This window comes from Thunnus thynnus, chromosome 21, assembly GCF_963924715.1.
Source record: "Thunnus thynnus chromosome 21, fThuThy2.1, whole genome shotgun sequence".
Taxonomy (NCBI): domain Eukaryota; kingdom Metazoa; phylum Chordata; class Actinopteri; order Scombriformes; family Scombridae; genus Thunnus; species Thunnus thynnus.
Genome location: NC_089537.1, coordinates 24,886,833 through 24,909,671, shown reverse-complemented (window position 1 = coordinate 24,909,671; position 22,839 = coordinate 24,886,833). Strand labels below are relative to the sequence as shown.

The following is a 22,839-nucleotide window of genomic DNA, read 5'->3' as shown; positions in this document are numbered from 1 at the left end:
ACACACACACACACACACACACACACACCAGAAATGCTGTCAGGGTCACATGATATGCTGAACATACAGTATGTGTGGACGTTAGATATGTTGGATAGTGACAAAAATGACACAATTTCACACCTGTGGTTGTTCGTTCTGCAATTAGAGACCTTTTTACTTTTTATACTGTATAACAATAATGACAAAAATCAATAATGACAATATTCTGAATATCCTGCATGCAGCTAGTAATAAGCTTGTATATTGAGGGAAATAAGGGATGAAAAAGGGATAAATGTACAGATTTAGATGAATTAAGAAACAATGTTCCAGGCTAACACAAACACATGTATGTTGCAGTCCTGCAGCTGCTTCACAGTGCGTGCCTTGCTTCCATCAGATTAGCAGACAGAGATATGTATGTTCAGGATGTTTACATGCATGTAACCAGGTTAAAGTTTCATGTAAATGAAGATCAGAGAGGGAAGGAGATTAGAAACCAGAGATTCCTCCTGCTGAAAGTAGATTTCTTGACCTTGTACAGGTTCAGGTTCAGGTAACCAGGCTCCTAATCGGCTTTTTAGACACGTGCATGACAAAGAGATGAAAGGAAAGAGCGTCAATATCACTTCAATTAATCATTTCCATCCCTGATAAAAACTGCCGGTCACCAAAGCAGAGCAGTGTCTGACCTGCGTCCAACCCTGGTTCAGGAGGAGGGTTGTAACGGAGGATCAGCTGATGCGCTTTGACTGATACAGATGTCCTGCGTCACTGTTACAGTCTGTTTTTACTTACAGAAGAGCACTTTCATGCCATAAAGAACACTGCTCTCACTTCAGAGCTGACCAGGAGGCAGCGTCTTATATCACTTTCATACTTAAATGACATCAGATAAGTGAGATTTGTTTCCAAATTGAGGTTGTGATTGAGAAATCTGACCTGCTGCATGTATACCAGGTTACCGTAACGCACATAAACAGGTTGTCCGTTTCACGTGTTTTTCCTGAGTAACCTGCTTTCTTGTCTGCATGTAAACACTGTAGTTGTTTGACCAATTTCAACATTTTTTTAATACTATTTTTTGGCATTTTTTTGCCTTCATTTGGCAGATGAAAGTGCAAAGAGCAAAGGAAACTAGTAGAGTGATGTGTATAACATACAGCAAAGGACTGTTGCTGAAATAGAAGCTTGGATGTTGAGGTTATGCGTCACTACCTGAGCAGCCCAATCTCTACATTCTGACATAAATGAATATTACACAGAAAATAAAAGAGCAAGGAGAGAAGTCTTGTTAAAAGCCTCACAGGGTGTTCTTTAGGAGCAACACGGTACAAACAGATTGTTTCTACCTGCTTCTCTATGTAGACACTACATCACATAATTAAATAACCGACAGATACAGAGAAACAACCATCACAATGACATCAAAATACAAATATCATTTATAAAAAAAGCAATAATGACCATACAAACAAATACTCAGAGAGCAGTCCACGTGCACACACAGTAAGAGACTCTCTGGCGAGGCCTCTGGGGCCTGTAAAAGTCACATTTTCACTAAGTCCATCACAGGAACGCCAGCCTGTCCCGCTCCTCTCCCTGAAAGTCTGTTCACGTCTCTTGCACAGATGTCAATCCGAGGCGTCTGGCAGAGGATATTAGCTCTGTATCAGGAACTAGTAAATGTTCCATTCATCAGTGTCTCCCACTGAACTCTGTCAGAGAGGCTGTTTGAAGTGCCTTCACTGAGGGGAACTTTATTGAAGCACAAACGTTTTTCATTCTTTCATTTCAGCCTCACATGTCACCAAATGTTACTAAATACCAAATGTTGACTCAGTTTACTCTCGTTTCTTAGATCTTACTTGTTGTGGGATAGGGATCATTGACTAATATGCAAAAAGCTCAATTTCATTCCCGGCAGTGTGAAAAAACTCATAATTCTGACGATTAACAAGCAGAAAACTCTCAGCTGATACATATTGTTTATCTCTTCACATGATAAATGGCCATGCCGTGCATTTATTTGAATCTTCTCCCCTGTTCTTCTAAACATGCTCTGTTGATCCTTTAATGCTCAGCTCCGTATGGCAAATCTCAATTAATCAATGCACAGGAAGTGACCTTTGACCTCCATCCATTAAACTCTCCCCCCAGAGAGTCTGCTGTGGCTCTGAGGAATGCAGGAAGGAGAGTGGTAGCATACAAGAGGCTACTCTGCTCTGTGTCTGTGTCCCACACACACTAACACGAGTGTCACTGTTGTTCACTCTGCTTCAACATATTTGAAGAAATGTTCATTATTTGAAATGTTTAGAAGTGAAATCTGTAACTTAGCTTTGTTTAGAAACTTACAGATTTTGTCATCTGCATGGTGGAGTGTTGTTAGACAGTAGAACTGAGCCATACACACCACAGATGGATTGTTATGGTTTTATATCCTGTGAAAAATGGCAGTTTTGCCGTTCAGAGAGACGGTCAGAGGTTTATGAACAGTCTGGTGTTTGCAGTCATGTATGTTGTAGCTGACAGCAGGCTGAGCAACAGCTATCACTCACAGATAGTGAACAATAGTTGGAACCCCATATGTTGGTTTTGTGCCCATCAAATCAGTATTTTAAGGTTTTTATAGATATTTTTTCTGATGTGAAAAACCCAGAGGCCATCAAATATATTTTAAATGACTTTTCAGCATGTATGCACTAACCTCTTGCCTTCTGAGATTTCATAGAGATAACAAGTTTTGGCTAATTTGCAGAAAAATCAAAATCCTTTGCCCATTTTAGACCAGTTTGTACAAACACTGTATACTTAACATTCCTGCCAACCACTCTGCAAAGTGTATTTATACCATTGTGTTTTATGAATGTGTTTAATGTGAGAACAGCTATTATTGTCTACTTTCTGTTTGAAAATCAACATTCAGAGACCAGGGCCAGATTAACCCTCTATAGGGCCCCAGGGCAAAAAATAATGTTGGCCACCTGTTCCTCCTGTTCTATGTGCATTATGTATGCATGTGTGGGAACGCATTTAAAAGCTTCACCAGCTTCTGCTACATAACACAACCTCTTGACTTTGTATTTAAGTTCTTTAAATCAATTTATAATGTAGCTACATGTAGCACGACAAGCTAGTGAAGTTTTGTAAGCGCACAGTGGCAGGTTACTATCTTATTTTTATTATTCATTTCTGCTTTCACTGTTGTCACATTAACAGTATTGTTGTAGAATAATTCAGTGCATACTCATTATAACAGTACCATGCAATAGAGCTGCAACGATTGGTCGATTCATCGATTAGTCAGCAGTTAAAGCATCTCACATGTGATAGTTTTGTGGTTTATTTCATCCTCCCCATATGATAATAAACTGAATATCTTTGGGTTGCGGACGGTTTTAAGTTGCATCTCACGATCGACATGTTTCACCGTTTGACATGTTATAGATGAATCAATTAATCAAGAAAAGAACCAACAGATTAATGGATAAAGAAAATATTCATTAGTGGCAGGCCTACAGTGCAACAATAACACAAGTGCAAACAGTGGAAGCAGATGTGATGTTCACTGAGAAGCATCAGCCTGCTAGACAGTCATTGTGAGTTGATTTACATCCTGTAGTGGAATGAAATGAAACAAATGGCTGCGAGGAAGGAAAAACACAACAAACACATTTAAAAACATGAAACACTGCACCGTGCTCTGGAAAATAGCCTGCAGTGGTGTAAAGTATACATGGTTTGTACTAAATGGGCAAAACCACCAAGATGCTTTTAGATGAATCCAGGACTAAAAAAAAAAAAATAGACAAAAACTTAATAAATCAACATCACATGCTTTCTGAAATGCCCTGAAAAAAACACACCGAGCCCCACCGTCATGTCCACTCTCTCTCCTTCCACCTCCTCCTCCTCCTATATGTACACACAGGAAGCCGGCTGGCAGGAAACCCAGAGTAATGTTACATTTAAATAGAAGGGGGTGCACTGAAATTCCTCTCCTTATCGTCCCAGCAGCTGGCTCCCAGTCACCAGCGTGTCTGCTCTTTCCAGATTTTTTTTTTTGCCATAGTGGAAATAGTGCTTTTTAGTGGCTCTGATGGGGAAAACAAAAAGTGAAGAAACTAGCTTTCTGTTATTGACAAGATGCTGTGATAAGCTGGAATACAGAAAACCAAGTGCTCTTCAAGTTGAAGTATATTTATAATCTATATTCAGTTCTGCTCCTCATCATGTTTCCTCACTGGTTCTGTCTGCACTGTATACTTTTCTGCAGACAGGGTTATTTATTTTCTGCAGTTTTTCTGTTTAGTGCTAATTGCTGTGGCGTTTCTGCAGATCATTTGTTTGCATAGTGTAAAGGTTACTAGTCATTAGGAGCACTACTCAGTCTATGAAAACAGTTGTATGACGTCCTCCGTGTCGCTGGAACTTTAATCCTCCCAAAAAAATTCCCCTTCTCCGTGTACCTTGGAAATACTGTAGGTATACTATATATGTGACTGTGTGACTGATGTGACTCTGCTCAGAGTCACTGATGTAAACAGACTTGCTCTACTGATGTTAGTTGGCTGAGTCCAGTTTGTTTATACCAAACATTCAACTAACTTAACTCGATGCAGACGGACAAAGCCCAATGACATCATCAGATGTCTTGTTTTGTCCGACCAACAGTCAGTCACGATATTCAATTTACGACGACGTAAGACATGAAAAAGCAGCAAAATTCTTCAATTTGAGCAGCTAAAATCATCAGATATGTGTCGTTGTTGTTTGAAAAATGATCTAAACGATGGATTGTCAAAATAGTCGCTGATGAAATTCTCTGCTGTTTCAACTAATCGATGAATCAACTTATAGTTGCAGCTCTAGTTGTTAATAGATGGAGTAAGTTGTTCTCTGAAGGCTCATGTTATCAAATCACTTCCACACGACTGAAGTTGTTCCATTCTTTTAAACTAATCCTTTACAGCAACCTTACATTCATTCTCAGCGTTCAGTGCGTGTTGCTGTTGTATGCAGTAAAGACATAAATACGTCAACGCGTTACAATACCGATGATATCTTGATATGACTTCATCACATCAAGATTCATGCCAGTATTATCATCATGAAGGATGTGACACACCTCTGGACTCCACCAACTCCTGAGAACAGTATCTGTCTCTTTAGCTGCTAAATGCTCCACTCTTCTGCTGCAAAGGACATACTTTATAACAAGCTTTTGTCTGGCATGTCCTTCAACTTTCTGAAAGTGCAATACTGAAACACTCAAGTGGTCCTTAAAGCCATGGAGGTGCTCACAAAATGCTAACTAGCCAGTAGCGCTGTGGCACAGTTAGTCTCTTGACCAACAGTTGAAGATACAACTGATAATTCATAATGATTGATAATTGATCATTAGTAGGGTTTTATATTGTATAAATGGCATGTGGGACATGCAGTTGTGGCAGAGCCTCTGGATGATCAACAGACGGGGAACACAAACAATGCTCTGGATGTTTTTTGGAATGTTAATTTCTAGCTTTTAACTATTGGGTTTACTAAATCAATGAGACTGTGGTTGACTATAAATCACAGCTGTTGCCAAGTAGCAGTTTTTTTTTGTTCTTTTTTTTTTATAAAGTGTTGATGATGTGACTGAGTTCAAGTTGTGTAGACTGTTCTGGATTCAACTTGTCCACGGATGAAAGTGATTGTGTAGTGCTGGAGACTTGCCAACAGGGTTACAGAGTGCCTACAAGCAGGAATTATAGTAGAGCCCAACTGTGATATTGATATTATCGGACGATTTTAGCCTATTACAGATAAATCAGTGTATATCGGTGTCAGCATATATGTTGTCTGATATATATGTTTGTTTGTTTTTAAGTTATATAGGCAGCATTTTATGTCACCATATTTCAAAAACATTCATATGAACCAGTGAGGATCATCCAGGAGTGTTTTCATGTGTTGGACTGAACAACAGGAGGTGTCCATGGTCATGGTTGACAAGTCATCATTTTTATATCATATCATCACTGGCAGTGTTTTTATCCTAATCATGTTTTCAATAAATGATGATGATGTAAATCTAACGTCTAACAAGCTGTAAGAGGTTAGAGTGTTAGTCAGAGATCGTGACTGTTTAACTGGCTAATATGACAATCGCAGCATCAAATTCACTCAGCTGTAGCCAATGAACTTCAAAATAAAACTCCTTGCTGTCGTGCGGTTAGTGTGCTGTCCGCATGCTGGTGTGTCTACTGTTTACACTCCACTAAAGATGTTGTTTTAGAGAGAGAAAAAAAAAGCACCATGTGTGTCATTTTCATTTTTGAAGTGTAGATTAAACATTTAAAAACATCACTCTTTAAGCTGATCTGATGAAAAGCTGTGAACCGGGGCTGCTGGGATTGAGAGCTGTGAAGCAGCTGGTCCTGTCACTTTGTGAAGCTAACATTAGCTCAAACAGCTGCAGTGCATCATTCAGGCTTTTCAGTCACATATCAAAACTTTTACATCGTCAGATGGTATTAAACAGAGGTTTGCCATCATTAGCATAAGAGGACGTCAATGTGAATGTTATGGTCATTTCTGTTATTAAATGTAAGCTAACAGGCCTGGAGTTGACCTTATAGAAAATAATGGTAATTTAAATGACAAATACTAAACTGGTTTGAAAATCTTAATTTAATATTTTCCTCAAATCGTTCTACCTTAATTCTGACTCTTTGCATGTAACTTTATTGTGAAAAGTTGTCATTATGGAAGGCCTCAGTGCAATATATGGTTCTTGATGGAGTAATTGCATGATAACAGAAATTCCATTTTTACTTTAACTCCAAAGCAAACTCTTGGATTTAGGATTCATAAACATATTTATTTTGTAGTTTTACCATTTTAAGTGTTATTGATTTTCAAATATATTAATTTATCTGTGGTTTGATTTGTATACTTCATTCATTAAAAGATTATTAATTCATCTGTTAACAGTAATTTAATGGTATCAAAATTCTTCAAATGTCAAATTTGAATGTGACATTTCAGTTTGGAAGTGTTGCACAACATTGCGTGGAATTGTTAAAGGCAGAATCTGTTGCATTCCCAGCTTCTGAGATTTTTCCACTCCCCAGAAACCACAGTGCTGTTTTCCATCACTGACCAGATATTTCTCTCACTCCACACTGGATTGATGCTCTTGCATGTAGTTTGGCTCGTAGATGGCCACCAGCTGGCTGCCTTCACCACATTTACGCCACATCCATGTCAGCATCGGCTCCAATGAGAATTCAGATTTGGCATTAATGTGGAATTCTCATGCACTGTGATTGTTATTGTCAGTCTGTGTACAGACGATGCCTTTGCTTTTGCTGCTCAGTTTTTCTGTTTTGGCCTCTTTTGTCTCTTGGATGGTGTACATGTATGATTTGGATGTGATACGTATCCTCAGATGAACACAAATACAGGCGCACCTGGATGCAGATCAGGGTGTGACTGATGCTGCAAATATCAGCTAATGCCGAGTTCACATTACATGATTTAAGCCCTGATTTTCAACTTGCCAACAGTTTTTTTGACTGAGGTTAATCGGCGTTCGCTTGGCTCGCAAATCGGCGCTCAGTTGCTACGTGTGAACTGTTCAAAGATGCGATCCAAGAGCTCGCTGATGCCTCGCAGACACCCGCAAGTTATCACGCAGGTGAAATATCTGCTCCTGTCAGGGAGCCATGCAACGAGCTACAGCCAATGAGACACTGCAAGGAATAGACCCTCCTCCTCCTCACATGCACCACCAAAACCGTACACACTCCACCCCATCATTACACCTCCGCCACCAATACTCATCCTCATCCTCAGTACATGCCACATCAGGGTTCTCCACACCAAAGCTTTTTGTAAAGACTGAAAAACTAGCATGTGAAGTGCTATGCTTCTTCAATTTTGTGCTATGTGTGGAATTTGTTTATTTTTCCATGTGGTGAAATTGCCACACTTGCTTTTTGGATTGTGTGAACACAAGTTTGTGTTGTTATGTTTATTATGATATTTTATATAGACCTACCTTTTCAATAAATGTGTGAAACAAAGCTTATAAAAATGGTCTGTCTGAACATGCAATTGAAACAATTATATCACAAAGTACATGCAACTTGTATATAGTGTATCTTGAAATCAGCGGCAGAAAGTAACTAAGTACATTTACTCAAGTACTGTACTTAAGTACAATTTTGAGGTACTTGTACTTTACTTGAGTATTTCCATGTGATGCTACTTTATATTTCCACTCCACTACATTTCAGAGGGAAATATTGTACTTTCTACTCCACCACATTTATTTGAGCTTTAGTTACTTTTCAGATGAAGTTTTGACACAATGGATAATATAACAAGCTTTTAAAATACAACACATTGTTAAAGATGAAACCATTTTGGCTGTAGTTTAGTCGGGGTCACATTTCATGGTATCGCGTTATTACCCATGTCACTTCTCACGTATGTTTTCTTGACAAAACGTAGTTTGGAGACCCGCCAGACTCGTCGGGGACTCCTTCTTGTGAAAGATCTTGTAACGTGTCACCTCCTGTCTCCCTTCACCTGTTGCGATCTGATGATATTAAAAGTCGTGTAGTGTGTCCATGGAATCACAGGTTGAACCATCAGGCATGTTGACTTCTCGTTGCCCTCAGAGTAACAGCCTCTCTCGATGTTGTTTCAAACCCCCACATAGCTTTGCACCCCCCACATGCACACACACAGTCTCAGATACCCCCCAGTGTTTTGTGTAACCTCCCACAGTTGGGCCATATGTTCCCCCTGCAGAGATCTCAGACCTCATGCTGACACAACCCCTATCTCTGGGAGTAAGTAAGGTCTAGGAATCACACTTAAGTTTACCCAGGACTAAAAACACTTTCACCACAAAGTATGTCCACACTTTTTGTTTTCCACCCCCCGAAACAGAGCTTTTCCAAAACGGTCTCCAGAGTGTATGAATCTACCACGTCGACACTACGACACCCTCGCTCACAAAGAAGAAATTATGATGATGTATTGTAGTTCTTTTGCGACTTGGGGTATAAGAGGTTGGAAAAATTAGAAATATAGAAAGTAGAATTGCTTTTTCGAGGTTTAATGTTTTAGATAAATGAGCTATTATGCTACGTATGTTATATATGCAAACATATGATTCCAAAATTAATAAACAGCTTAAAGGGGACATATTATGCACATTTCCAGGGCTCTACTGGAATATCTTTGCATGAAATACAGTTAAAAAACCTCCTTGTTTATCTTGCACTGGCCCTTTACACAGCCCCTCGGTTCAGCCTCTGTATGAAACAGGCAGTTTTAGCTCGGCCAACTTCTGGCCGCTCAGGAGGCTACGTAAACTAACTATAGTGTCAGGATTTCACTACTTTTTCTCATTCTTTACTCGACTTCAACTGTCAACTTCTCAAATACATCCATACCTGATCAAACCAAAATCCGATGCGAAATATGAGAGCGGACAACACGAAAACACATGTAAAAACCTTAGCAACCACCGTAGCAACAAAGGCTACAGAACAGACGGCCATTTATGGGCATGTGCAACGAGCCGACATCAGCTATAAATAACAGAAAACCTCAAAAAGCAGAATATGTCCCCTTTAAATCTCATAAAAATATATGGCAATAAAATAAATCATTTTCATTGTTGCCTCTACAGGCATATAGTTCAGTATTACACACATAGCAACGAAGCTGCAAACTGTCTGCGGCAGAGAACATGGACTCCTCTCTTCCACTGCCCGATGCCTGTGAATGCAGCTGAGAAATGAATGAATCTTTGCATTATTTGCAGTGCTGAGGGAGCTATGAAAGCTTGATTTATTGCTGCAGAAGTCGTTGGCTGCGACACAGAGCATAAGGTTGTGTGGTGGAACGACTGCATCCCACACGAGTCACAAAAAAAAACATTCAATTTCACAGTGTCACAATGTTATCTTTTAATAAGCTCACAGTCATGAAGCGTTTCCAAAACATCCCTCCGTCTGCCTGAACGCCATCTCCTGGTGACTCCTGACACTTTGAAAATATGAGCATGCAGAGTGAATGTTACTGTACTGACAGTGTCTACATCTGGAAATAGATGAGAGATGCCAGATACAGACTTTTGAGAAAATAAACGTCTTCATATGGATGAGAGTAACAACTGTGTGCTCCCAGTAACAGTTTTTTGTATTGTAGTGTACCAGAGGCAGTAAACTGCACCGTGGTTGGCTGACTGAAGTGCAACAATGCACTGTGCTTCATTCCACAGACCCTGAATGTAACAATGTAGCCGAGGGGGAGTCCTTGTTCCTGTTGTGTGTATGCTGAGCCAGAATGGGGCCAGTGCTCATTAGCAGCCAGCTAGGGGCCTCATACTGTACATGACTGAATGGCCTCCATCATCCCTCCCCCTCCCCCTCCCTCAAATTATTATGTCACCTGCCATTGTCTGAACAAGCAGTTTCTTCTTGTGTGTGTGTGTGTGTGTGTGTGTGTGTGTGTGAGAGAGAGAGAGAGAGACAGAGAGAGAGAGGGAGTTCATTTGCTCTCAGTTCTGGCCTCAATGAGTTCATTCAGGTCAGAAACTACACTGACAGATTAACAAAATCACCAAACTGAGGTCGCCAAAACTTGATTTCTCTGTGCTGTAGACAACATGAGCTGTAGAACTTTGCTTAAATAGGCACAGAGCATAAAAAACAAGTATATCATACACTCAGTATGATTCCTCTCCACTACATCATCAAACTCTTACTACTATAACTATCAGGTTTTTTATGTTATACATCAAATCATGTGGTGGTTTACATGATATTTATTTACTACTTTGTTACTGTGTAGCGATGTGAACGGTAGCATTTGTTAAAGCTGCTCTCATCAGTGGTTTTATATGAGCAACATGACTATACAGAGTCGCTTGTAGTGAATGACCGTCCTTATCTCTGTAAGTCTACAGGTTTTACAGCCCACAACTTTACCGATGAATATTTATAATCCATTACAGTTCATTATGTGAATGTAGAGTATGTACAGCTTTGATATTTGGTGTGATGATAATAACTTCCCCCCCTAGAGGAAGGTAGACTCAACGCTTACAGGAGGATACTGGGGTGGAGGTTTGCTAATAAGGCTTGTGTATTTTTTACTAACATAACATTTAAAAAAGTAAAATATTAGAAAACAGGACTTTTACTTAGTAAAGAATAAAAGTTAGCTACCAGCTGGGGAAGAAAAATTGAGCATTTAGCAGCTAAAGAAACTTTTCTAGGAGGTGGTGGAGACCAAAAAGGAGAGTGAATATTAGAGTTGGTCAATGTTGCTTTGTGTCTGCTGGATGTGTGAAAAGGCAAGTGTTTGCTAACATGTTCATCACCACAATTTTATGAGGTGATAATATGTCAACTTTGTGTTTACAGCTGCCCTCAAGTGGCCAAAAGAAGAGTTTAATACAGGTTTAAAAAGACTGAGAAGAAATAATACACCTGATAAAATACTCATTTGTAAATTGTGAGATAGAAAAATGAAGACATACTTAAAGAACAGAGAAATAAGATATAAAGCAGGTCATTAGCTCTGTTGCAGATACAGTCTCTCTCTCTCTCTCTCTCTCTCACACACACACACACACACACACACACACAGAGAGAGAGAGTGGAAGCCTGCTCTTCCTTAGAGCATCAAAGATGAGTGTAACAGACCCAGTGATGGAATCCAGAAACTCCAGTGTCAGGCAGCTGAAGACACACCATTGGAGGGTTGCTCACACACACACACACATACACACACACACGCACACACACACACACACACACACACACACACACACACACATACACACATAGACCCACATGCACAAATGCAGTCACATGCTCACTTATCCACATACAAGCATGCTGATAAGCGGGTGTTATGGTTTTCATCGACCTGAGTAAGGCCTGTCAAGTACACTCACTTTTCTTTTAAGGCTCATAATGGCAGCCAGCAGTGGTCACTTTGAGAGTGTAACAAAGAGGCTGCTGGCTGGCTGGCTGGGGGGGGTAACTGGAAATGCAAGAGAAAGCTCCAAATAAGGACAGAGAATCAACTTTACACATCTATTTTACATCAAATATAAACCATGTCCACACTAACAGTCCTATAGGTTTATATTGTGACAACCAGTTTCAATTATTTCATCTTGGTTTTCTGAGAAATCATGTTTTATCAGTCATTTTGGCACGGCGGATGGCTGAAAGAACACTACAATACCAATAGGCCTTGGTCGCCAGTGAGATTATGAATGCAAAACACTTTGCTGTCGTAAACAAAAGTTGTTGTTGCAAGCAAACAACAAAGTGACCCAGAAACGGAATGTGAACTGATTTATGCTGTACGTTGTAAAATTTCTCAACACTTTGACCTTTAGATTCCATCCTCTGTTAGCAGCACACACGACCAAATTTTCAACTATGTGGTTTGATGTTTGATCTTTTGTACTGATGAGTCAACCAGGAGAGTTTAATGTCGATCCAAGTTGTTGAAGAGCTCCAGTTGTGAATCATGTAACATCGTCTAAGGGATAAATTAAGAGGATGTTTATTATTGGAACCAGGGGTGCTTGAAATACATCCTCCCACTTCACAGCTCTGTAAGATATATCAGTGATGTCACCTTTACTGTTCGATCGGCTGCACTTGAACAGCATATACATGATCAAAAAGAGTCAGAGGAGCTTTACCCTACTGATGATGTTTGTCAAAGTGTTTATTCATTCAGTCACACAGCATGTATGCAGATAATGCACCAATTAAAAATCACCTACCGTTCTACAGCCCTGCTGGTCAGAGCAGAAAAGCTGATCTGGTGTCTAAAAGTTAATGCTGCAGTTTAGTAGTTTAACCGACTTTAAGTTTCACCTCTCACGGGGAGGAGAAGATGTTCTTCATTTCGGGGTGAGGTTGTAATGGATAAAAGACGCAAATTAGCAGAAGTGTCTGACTGCCTGCACGTCTGAGTAGCTGTATATCTGTCCAGCTCAGACTTGCTGTGTTAAGAGTCCACACTGAGGAGGAGGGAGCAGCTTGTTGACAGCGAACCGAGCCAAGTCACTTACTGGAACCCTGGGCTGGGCTGTGGTTTGGAGCTCTCTCGCCGGCAAACACCCCCCCTGGCTGTGTGTGTGTGTTTGTTACCCCTGTTTAGCTATGAAGCAAGCACATTTACACGGGTGATATAGATGTTGTTTTGAGTCTCTGTGTCAAGCAAGCATCATCCCACAGTTGCTGTCAGTGTTTGGAGCGTGACTGGTATTTTTTTCCCCAGATGTCCCCATTGAAGAGACAGATTCTACTCTATACACCTTCTGGCAACACTGACACAGCCAGCACTTTGGACTGAGAGAGACTTAGGGAGAGCTGGATGTGGAAACATAAACATAACATGATGTTTCTTACACAATTTCAATATCCCTTCCAAGTAACCTCTGTACAGCTAAAAAACAGTTGAAATCAGTAATACCGAGTGCTGGGATAGAAATTGATGGAAGATGGAAATTTTTCCAGATAGCATATGGAAGTGGGCCACTTCAGGCAATGATGGGGCACCACTGGCCTTCTTCTGGCCCAGACTAAATGGATGTGAGCATGAAATGGCCCACATTTAAAATAGCAAATATGGCCCAAATATCTCAAATCAAAGGTGAGTCTTTTTTGGTAAAGATGCAGTGCTCTCAGGTATGTGTAGTCTGGATGTGGGCCAGTTCTGGTTTATCTGGTTTGTTCTTGGTTGACACATGGCTTGCTTGTGGCCCAGATCTGGGAAACAGGAGCAGACCGCCATCATCAAGTGCCATCATTCCACGCAGTATGTGGGCCAGGTGAAAGTGCTGAAAGTTTCAGGTGTTGGCTGAATCTGGGTCACATCAATTTTGCTATCTATTTAGGACACCGCAGTCGGACTACAATCTCAGCTATTTTTTCTTTCTGTCTCATTTTGCGATCATTTGAAATCATCTGATAAAGGTTGTGAAATGTCAATATTATTTCATGGAAGCTGCTGACAGCTGATATGTTATTAGACCATATCACTACATATGAATGTTCTTAAAGGGGACATATTATGCTTTTTGTGATTTTCTTTTATTATGTTTGCCAGGTGTAAGCCTGGAGGAGATCATGTGTTTGGTTGTGTGTGTGTGTGTGTATCTGTCTGCAGCTAAACTCAGCCTATTATTTTTTTGTGCACATTTATGACTGTATGCTCAATGACCTCTTATGGTTGCAGTGATTCACAGTGTTTGAAAAACCTATTTTATAACACATTTTATACCACCGTTGACTTCAACAACTGCAGCAAAAGGCATTTCCAGCAATCAGCGAAGCTAAAAACAAGTCTGTTTCGGGCCACATTTTAGCCTTTGTTGTGGCTCACAAACTGACATCCATCGAAAAGTTTGGTCTCATCTTGAGAATCTTTGAGCATCCGCAGATTAATTCCATACGCAATATGTTATGAATCACTAAAGTTTGGCATGATATGAGATGAATAAATCCCTGCTTTTGTTATCTTTGCCACCATCTTGACTGTAGGAAGGGTTTTACTTTGTGTGGTGTATTACAACAAAATGTTCTCAATAAATAACAGTGTTTGGACTTATCATCCCATTTATTGTTACCTTATTAAGTTTATACAGTTAAGCAAGCCCAGGAGGATGCTCATTTAAAATAGCATTACACTATTCTATGCATCTTAAAGAAAACTGAGACTATACATGCCCCCAGACACACCTGGCAGAGATCTGCAGTTCCAAGTTCCAAAACTTAGTTAATGTATGTGGAAATGCTGCCTGCAAGTCAAAAGTCAAGGCTTCAACCTGCTCTGAATGCTTTGTTTGTGGCCTTGGTTGCCAAGGTTGTTGCTAAGGTTTTCCATGTGTTGTTTGCGTTGTCTACTCACATATCTCAGATTGGATTCCGGCTCGAACATGTACGGATGCATTTTAGAAGTTGACATTTTGAGTAAAGAACGAGAAAAAGTAGTAAAATCCTACTACTATAGTTCATTTACGTAGCCGCTGGAAGTTGACTGAGATGCAGCTTCCAGGTGCTAACCAATCAGAAGAGAGAGGGGCCTTAAAGAGACAGGAGCTAAAACGGCCTGTTTCAGACAGAGGCTGAACTGGGGGGCTGTGTAAAGGGTCAGTATAAGATACATAAGCAGTTTTTAACTATAAAACAAGTAAAGATATTCCAGTAGAGCCCCAGATTAAAAATATGGACCTGGAAATGTGCAGAATACGTCTCCTTTAAGGCCCCTGTCAGACCAGAGTTCATTGTGATGCCTGATTTTAATTTAGTTTCAGTCTTATTCTTTTGTTGAAAATCCATAATAGTTTTATTCAAAATCAACTCAAGTGAAAATCAAGTTATTTTTGGGATACCATTTTACTAATCAGGAGATGCAGTGTGTGACCCTGCAGATGCATGCAGGCTGAAGAAGACTTTGTTCCATTCATCCATCACATTATTGTTTAGTTTCTATTTGTTGACGGAAAATGTAATCCATTTTAGTTTTCAAAGATGACCTTTTATTTAGTTTTAGTCTTGTTTTCGTTGGGAAAAAAAGGTTGTCAACAAATATTTTTTGTCAGTTATTGTTGGTAAAATGAACACTGTTTCTACTGTGGTGAACGGTGACACATGAATCTGCCCTGGTGACCTTAAAGCAAACAGAGAGCCAGAATGTCCAACATGAAGGAAGCTGTCATGTTAATTGTGTTGCACCATCCACTCTCATATAACCTCACTCTTCAGGACAAGAAACAATAGAGGCAGCCGGTTTGCAGCTGTACAGGTTGTTGAAATTAAACTTACGGACAAAAACAACTCTTAAAATCCTTTAAGCCCTTTCAACTCTGGACACTCCATGACCTTTCCTCCGACGCCATCCTCAGGACAAATCTAACATTTTTAGCTCTCTTAGTGATAATGCTCTGAACTAAAAACAAAATCACAACTAACATGGTGCATCTGTGTTTGCAGACCCCTCCTGTTGCCAGCATGCTGCCGAGTCATCGCGTTGCAAAGATGCTTGTGACCAGGTATGAACACACACACACATACACACACACATAAGCACACACGCTAGCCCACTCCTCAGCCCATTATAGTCGGCCTATGAATAGAGGCTTTTGAAGGGGAGTGGTGTAAAGTTTTTTTGTCTCTTGGCTCTTTGAAGTGCAGAATGAAAAGTTGTGTCTCACCCGGTTTCAATTGGCAGCAGGTGACGCTCTCTCCCTCTCTCTCTGAAGCCCCCATGTCCTTCTTTACAGCAAAAAAGACATGAAGAAGATGTGAAAGAAGCTTTTCTCTGTAAGCAACAAACAGGCACAGAGTTCAAACTTTATTCCTGCTTTTGAAGTTGGCGGTATTGGGGAGGTGTGGGGGGGGGGGTGTACATGCAGGCATGTTTGAGGAGACACCATGAAAGAAAGAAAAAATGGTAGAAGACAAATAGAAAAAGAATGGTAATGATGAAAAAGATGGAGAAAGAAAGATAATGGCCTTTTTAGAAGTGTAATGGCACCCAAAATACCCTTCAGAGGTGGTGGGTAAGGCTTGGAGTGTGTTTTTGGTGTTGGGGTGTGGGAAGTGAGTGTCAGGCACACGTTGTAATAAGCAGGACCATTTTAGCTCTAATGGAAACTGCCTTGTGCCTGGTTACACCCAGAAAATGAGTAGTTCTTCAAAGGTTCTGGCAGTTATATATAGAAGCATAATGGTTCAAAGAGTTCCCTTTTTAAATAGATTAATGAATCACAGTAGAGATCCTAATGTGATTCTAAGCTCTTTGGGTATTGCTACTCTGGTACATTTTATGTAAAAAGGTAAGAAAAGAAAGTAAACTTGAAATTCTCAAATTACAACACTTGGCTAATTAAGTTTTGATATAGCTTAGAGATGTGACAATATATGCAGATATGTGATTCTGGCTCCAGGGTTTAATATTATCATGGTGTTTGTAATATTTGGAAGATCCCAACTGACCTTTAAAACCAATTTCCTCAAATATATCACAAGACACCAGAGTAATACAAAAAGAAACAGCTCAATTGGACACATTTCATTGTGATTTAACTGCACTGTGTGGAGACTGATGCTAAAAAGCCATAATCAGTGGATGAGTTGGTAAACTTGGTTCAGTTTCTTTTCACACAGAGAAAAATCCAAGCGAACCAAAATGCATCACTAAAAGCTACATGAGAACGTTCTTTCCCCTCATTGGTCCCCTCAGATGTGTCTGGGGCGGGAGCAAGAATGTAAACACAGGAAGAAGCTTCTGAAGAAGGTGCTATCTACCCAAATATCAAAAATGCACAGTACATTGTTGCGCTAGTCCAAGTCAGACCTCAATTCATTCTCCAGCTAGCTGCTAGCAACTGTTGATTTCACTCACCTGCTTCCCAGCATTCAAAGTGCACCTGGCTATGGGGGCCATTTAACTCACTAAACTTGCAGAGGACACCTTGTTGTTGGATGGGATCATGGTCAAGTCATGTTCCCACTAGTTCTTTTTGGACCAGACTGAGACCACCTCCTCTAAAGGGTCTAGGTGTGGTTGTTTTGGTCTGCACATGAGCGCACTTGCTGTGTTCAGATGTGCCCAAACGAATCGTACCAAGGAGGAAAAGCAACTAGAGTCCATTTTAACCAGACTAAAAAAAACAGGTCTGAAAACGCCCTGGGCAGCAGGTTAAAAGTCCTGTGACGGTTCATTTTTACATGATGCTATAGAGAACGTTTCTAAAAGGGTTCTTCACAGCCAACAAATCTTTTTTTTTTCTTTTCAATCTTTCCTGTATCATTTTCTGGTAGTAGTCATGTTATTTGGGGGCTATACAGTTATTCTACATTTCACTTCAACTAAACACCACAGGAAAGGAAGGAACGCATCAGCAGAATCAGCTGTTTTTGACTTTTGTTGGAATGAAAACCTGCCGACTCTCAGGCCTTGATGGCATATGATTGGAAACGGCTGCTGTACCGGACCGTTCCTCTCAGGCGTGCACTGTTTGATGATGGCGGCTCCATCCACTCTGGAGAAAGAACCCATCAGTCTGTCAAGCAGCACTTATTCACCTTTCATACAGAGCGAGAGAGTCTTACAAATGTCCCGCCTGGCTCGTTGGTTTTCAGAGTTGGTCTTTTGTTGCGTCGGAGAGATTTCTTCTTTGATTATCCGCCAACAAATCACTGTCGCTTCATTTGGTGTTGTGTTTTCCTGTCAGTGCTGGAGGGATGGAAGGACATTTGGAAAAGAAGTAGATGAAGGTTCTGTCTGCCAGTATGTGTTACATCCCTCTGATTCAACAAACAGTCCTGATTACAACATCACACATCATGAGCACCTGCAGCCTGGCCTACAGAGCAAATGGGCCCAGTAAATGAATACACCCCAAACTGACAGTAGCATACAAACAGAACTGAGTACTACAGTTGCTCAAATGCAACAACTTCTTTGGAGGGGTAGATAAAACTTCTGGTTTTCCCAGGTGTTAGATGAGAAGAGATGTCAGTTATCTGGTGGGCGTTGCAGCTGCAAAACAGTACATCAAAGAAACAACATAAAGAATAGAGAGAATTAGGAATGTTAAACACAGTACAACCAGTATTTCCAGTGTATAAAAAAGTGTACATTAAGCACAAAAGTGTATAAAAAATAAAAAATGTCTTACAGCATTATGAAAGTAAAATACAAGCAGCAGAAAACACTGAACAACACACACAGAAACAATTACAATCATATGAAAACTAAATGTGACATAATACTCCAAATGGAACATACAGTACGTACACATGTTACAATAAGTTAAGTTAAAATTCAAATGTAGATATATACAAGAAATTAACAGAATAATACAATAAGACATTATGCATAGTGAGGAAGAACCAACTACCATGAATGACAGTAAATCATTTAAAATATACTTATTTTCATATTTACACTCAATATACTTTTAAAACTTTTAATAGCTGCTGAGTGAAAAGCAGCATTTACTGCCCTCTTTGGTTGAAAGTTTCAAGCATCACTGGTGCTGCCCCTGTTACACCTGTAACCACACCCAACAGTGATGTCACGGTGTACCCTGGAATACACTAATACATTGTTGCAGTGAAGTGAGAAATGCAAGATTTCCAGCTGCTGCGGAGTTGCTCTTTAATAATATCTTCTTAATGAATCAATGATTCTCAAAATCACCACCAACCCAGTTGAAACCCTCAGTAGAAAACAATTAAAGGTTCACTTACACATCTGACTGCATATTATGATCAGAAAGTCTATGTTACAAACTGGGGGTGTGGAGTTTGAAAGTGCCACACAGGGAAGGGTCTAATTAACACGCTATCCAGTTGCATTATGGGAAGTGTAGGATCCAGCGTTTTTGGAGCTTGACCCATACTACAGACTAAACATCTGGATATCTCTGCCTCTGCTGCTTCCATTTTTACATTCTTTTTAAAATCTTAAAGTCTGTCATGAGCCCCCGAACCTTATAAAAGTGCAATACTATATCACTATGTTAATCACTGAGACACATACTTTGTGTGGAAAAAATATGATGGCTGTACATTTTAAGAGAAAAGTAACGCTTGAAAAGATTCAGTGTAGTCTGAGATGTTGAGAGACAGAAACTACAGTATTGAAAAAAATCCAACTCTACACCAAACAATACACAATAGTAAACCTTTGCCATTACCGAAGGGTTGTCCAGCTCACAGCGCTTCAGCTCACAAACATCAATGTTGTTTATTGTTTGTCGTCTGGTTTTATGTCTTCACAAAAGCAGACAGATGGACAGGCAGGAGTGAGACAGTCTCTCCAAATCATGACACTGCGACTGCAGACCATCAAGCATCTTTGGTATTCTTCACTTATTCATTTTCACTGGCAGCGTTTTGAATCACTGTAATTTCTAATCGCTCTTCTTCTCTGGAAGAACAGAGGTTATCCACAAAAGCCCAGCAGTTTGAATGTGTGAAGCTGTAAATCTCACTCACTCAGTTTCATGACTTCACACTTCAGCCAGAGACTGTTGGCAGTGGCCGCATTCTCCCAGGCCCTCGCCTTGTATGTTCACACAACACTTGGATGTGTTTTGGTTAAGTGTGTGTGTGTGTGTGTGTGGACACACGCCACAAACTTGGATGCCCTATTGATGTCTAAGTGAGCATATCTCAGAGGTGCTGGGGCTGACTTTATTATCCAACACTTTCCCATGGCCTGAACACATTCCTCCCTGCAGGAACACTCAATAATATGAGGCTAAAGGTGCAACAAGTACATTTTTACTGTCTCATGGATCAAAATGATCATGACATATTGTATCTAGTGATCTTTATCAGTTCCAATGACTCAGTGGTAGAGGTGTGAACTGGGAGGAGCTGCTGGTCCTGGAAGTGTTTATTCACACTGTAAATTCTCGTATCAAAGTGTTATCCTCAATGTTCTTCATCATAGAAACACAAGAGTGTCCTTGGTAAGTGTGAACCTGAGCTGTAGCAAATACAGTACACTTCAGAACACACTGTAAACAAAACACAGCTGCCTTTTTTTGGTTTTCACTGCCTTTATTTACAGGCTTATGGTGTTATCACAACTTGTCATATATCGTTACTCTCAAAAAATTATTTGGGATTTTTTGATTGTGTGTCCACATATTTGCAAATATCTTTAAATCAATGGATAGAGGAGAGTGTTGAATTCAAATATTGGTTGAAGTACATATGTTTCAGTGTTAAAATGCCATTTTCCCAGGCCTTTCAAAAAACTTTTCCCCACATGACCTGACAGAATACTGCATGATAACGTTGCTACATATAAACTGATATAATCCCCCTAGCCTGCCTAGCCAGTAGCCACAGAGACAGACTGAGCAACTCACTGTTGCTGCTGCTGTGCTAAACATGCTAACAGACACACAGACAGAGCACTCACTGTTGCTGTTGCTCAAAGTTTAAACACTCTGAGCTCTCCTCCCGCCAGTAAACGGCAGATCAGAGCAGAATCCAGTGTGACCCGCAGGTGTTATTTGTCCAACAAGTCTTGCACTGTAGAAAGTCATACTGGATTAATTACTGGCAGTACAGACAGCTCTCACTGGATTACTTATAATATAAAAGAAAACATCACGATGATACAAAATCTGAAGTTGTAAAGAGTGTCTTTTTTCAAAGAGTTCACTTAAACCGTTTCAATGGGGATGATACAACAGTATATCAAGCTCTGTGATTGCATGTTTCTTACCAAATGCACTGTGGGAGTCCTTTTGATTTTTTATCAAAGAACCAGATATTTTCTGACACACTTGTTCATGTTTTGCACTGATGTTGCTCCATTTTATACCCATCAAAGTCTTAGAAGCACTTCAGCCGCCAGTTACTCTACAAGTCTACGCTGAAAATGTTTGGGACTTTTACCACCAGAATCCTGCTCAACCAAAGTCACTCCCCACACTTTGCAACTATATTACTCTGCCAATCATCATGCACATGCACACATACATACATTTACTATGTGTTATATTGATTTGTATTTTCCTCCTTTCCCACAGCTCATCACTATAAAGAGTGAGTCTCGTCTGAAGCATCTCCTGCAGAGGTTACCCAGTTACTGTCCAGAGTCTATGGTGAGTCCACTGCCTGCCAACAGCTTGAAGTGGGAATTTACAGTTGTGTTGTTTTGTATCATATCATGTTGCTTTGTACTACATCAATACAGGTCTAGTGGTTTGTTAAGGGTGTTACTGCACTACTGTACATGAACTAATTGTGCACCTGCCCTGCCCCTGAGCATGTTATGTTCAGATAAGCAGATTCAAGCCTAAATGAACTGGTCAATCATTTAACACAACCTATATGATACCACTGACTTCTCTATAGAACCTTTTCTGGAGAGCTGAAATAATTGGTTGATTATTTGATTTAATCACTCGTGAGAAAATGAATAGAAAACAGTTTTGTCATTAGTCAAGGGAAAAATGGCAAACATGATCTGGTTCTAGTTTCTGAAGTGTGAGGATTTACTGCTTTTCTGTTTTACATTATTGCAAAGTGAATAGCTTTTTGTTTTTGGTTATTCTGGAAGAGATTCGAGACCATCAAAATGTGATGAACATTTTTTAAACAATACACTTAATAATTTGAGTCATAGAGACTTTGTTAATTAGTTGACAGTCAAGAGATTAATTGATGTTAAAAATGCTGCTTTACTGCATCTTTAAAAAACATGCAGTAAACATCTTCAAAATCTAATAGAGGCAAAAACATTTATGAACTCAATTAAAAATCATAGTTTAACAATTCAAATTAAAAACTAACTTTGTGAGACAAAGTGTGTGTATAATTGTAAGTGTATAATATTATTGGTAAGATGAGCAGACACTGTGCATTTTTATTAATCTTGTGTTAACATTGTGTTAACAATACTGCATGTTTTAATCTTTCTGTCTGCACGGCCAAAAGCTGACACTTGTTTGCCAGAGTGTGCAGCTCACACTTAACATGACCACAGAACCTGCAGTCGCTTTACAATTAGGCTAAGTTTATTTAAACAAGATGACCGCATCCTCAACTGTGTTGACAACAAGAAAGAAAGGCAGCATTACTTTGTGCAATTCTGCGATGAATGGAAGTAAGGAGAAAAAAAAGAAAAATATGGAGCTACAGATGGCTGGAAGATGGTCTGTCTGTCCAGCACCAGAGTTCAGTTTTGTATCAGAGTCACAGCATGTGATGTACAGTATATTCTAATAATATTAAAACAAGCTCCCTACAGTTTAAAATCTAGCATGCTGGGAAA

The 22,839-nt window shown here is 39.9% G+C and overlaps 1 protein-coding gene across 1 annotated transcript in view; it reads left to right on the top strand.

The window, feature by feature from the left end:
• Window positions 1-22,839, top strand: part of reck (reversion-inducing-cysteine-rich protein with kazal motifs) — a 98,486-nt gene that overhangs the window by 11,551 nt on the left and 64,096 nt on the right. Inside the window, exons 2-3 of the mRNA XM_067577551.1 lie at window positions 16,023-16,081; window positions 21,593-21,667. Coding sequence (XP_067433652.1) covers window positions 16,023-16,081; window positions 21,593-21,667 — 134 coding nt within the window. The remainder of the gene's footprint in view (window positions 1-16,022; window positions 16,082-21,592; window positions 21,668-22,839) is intronic.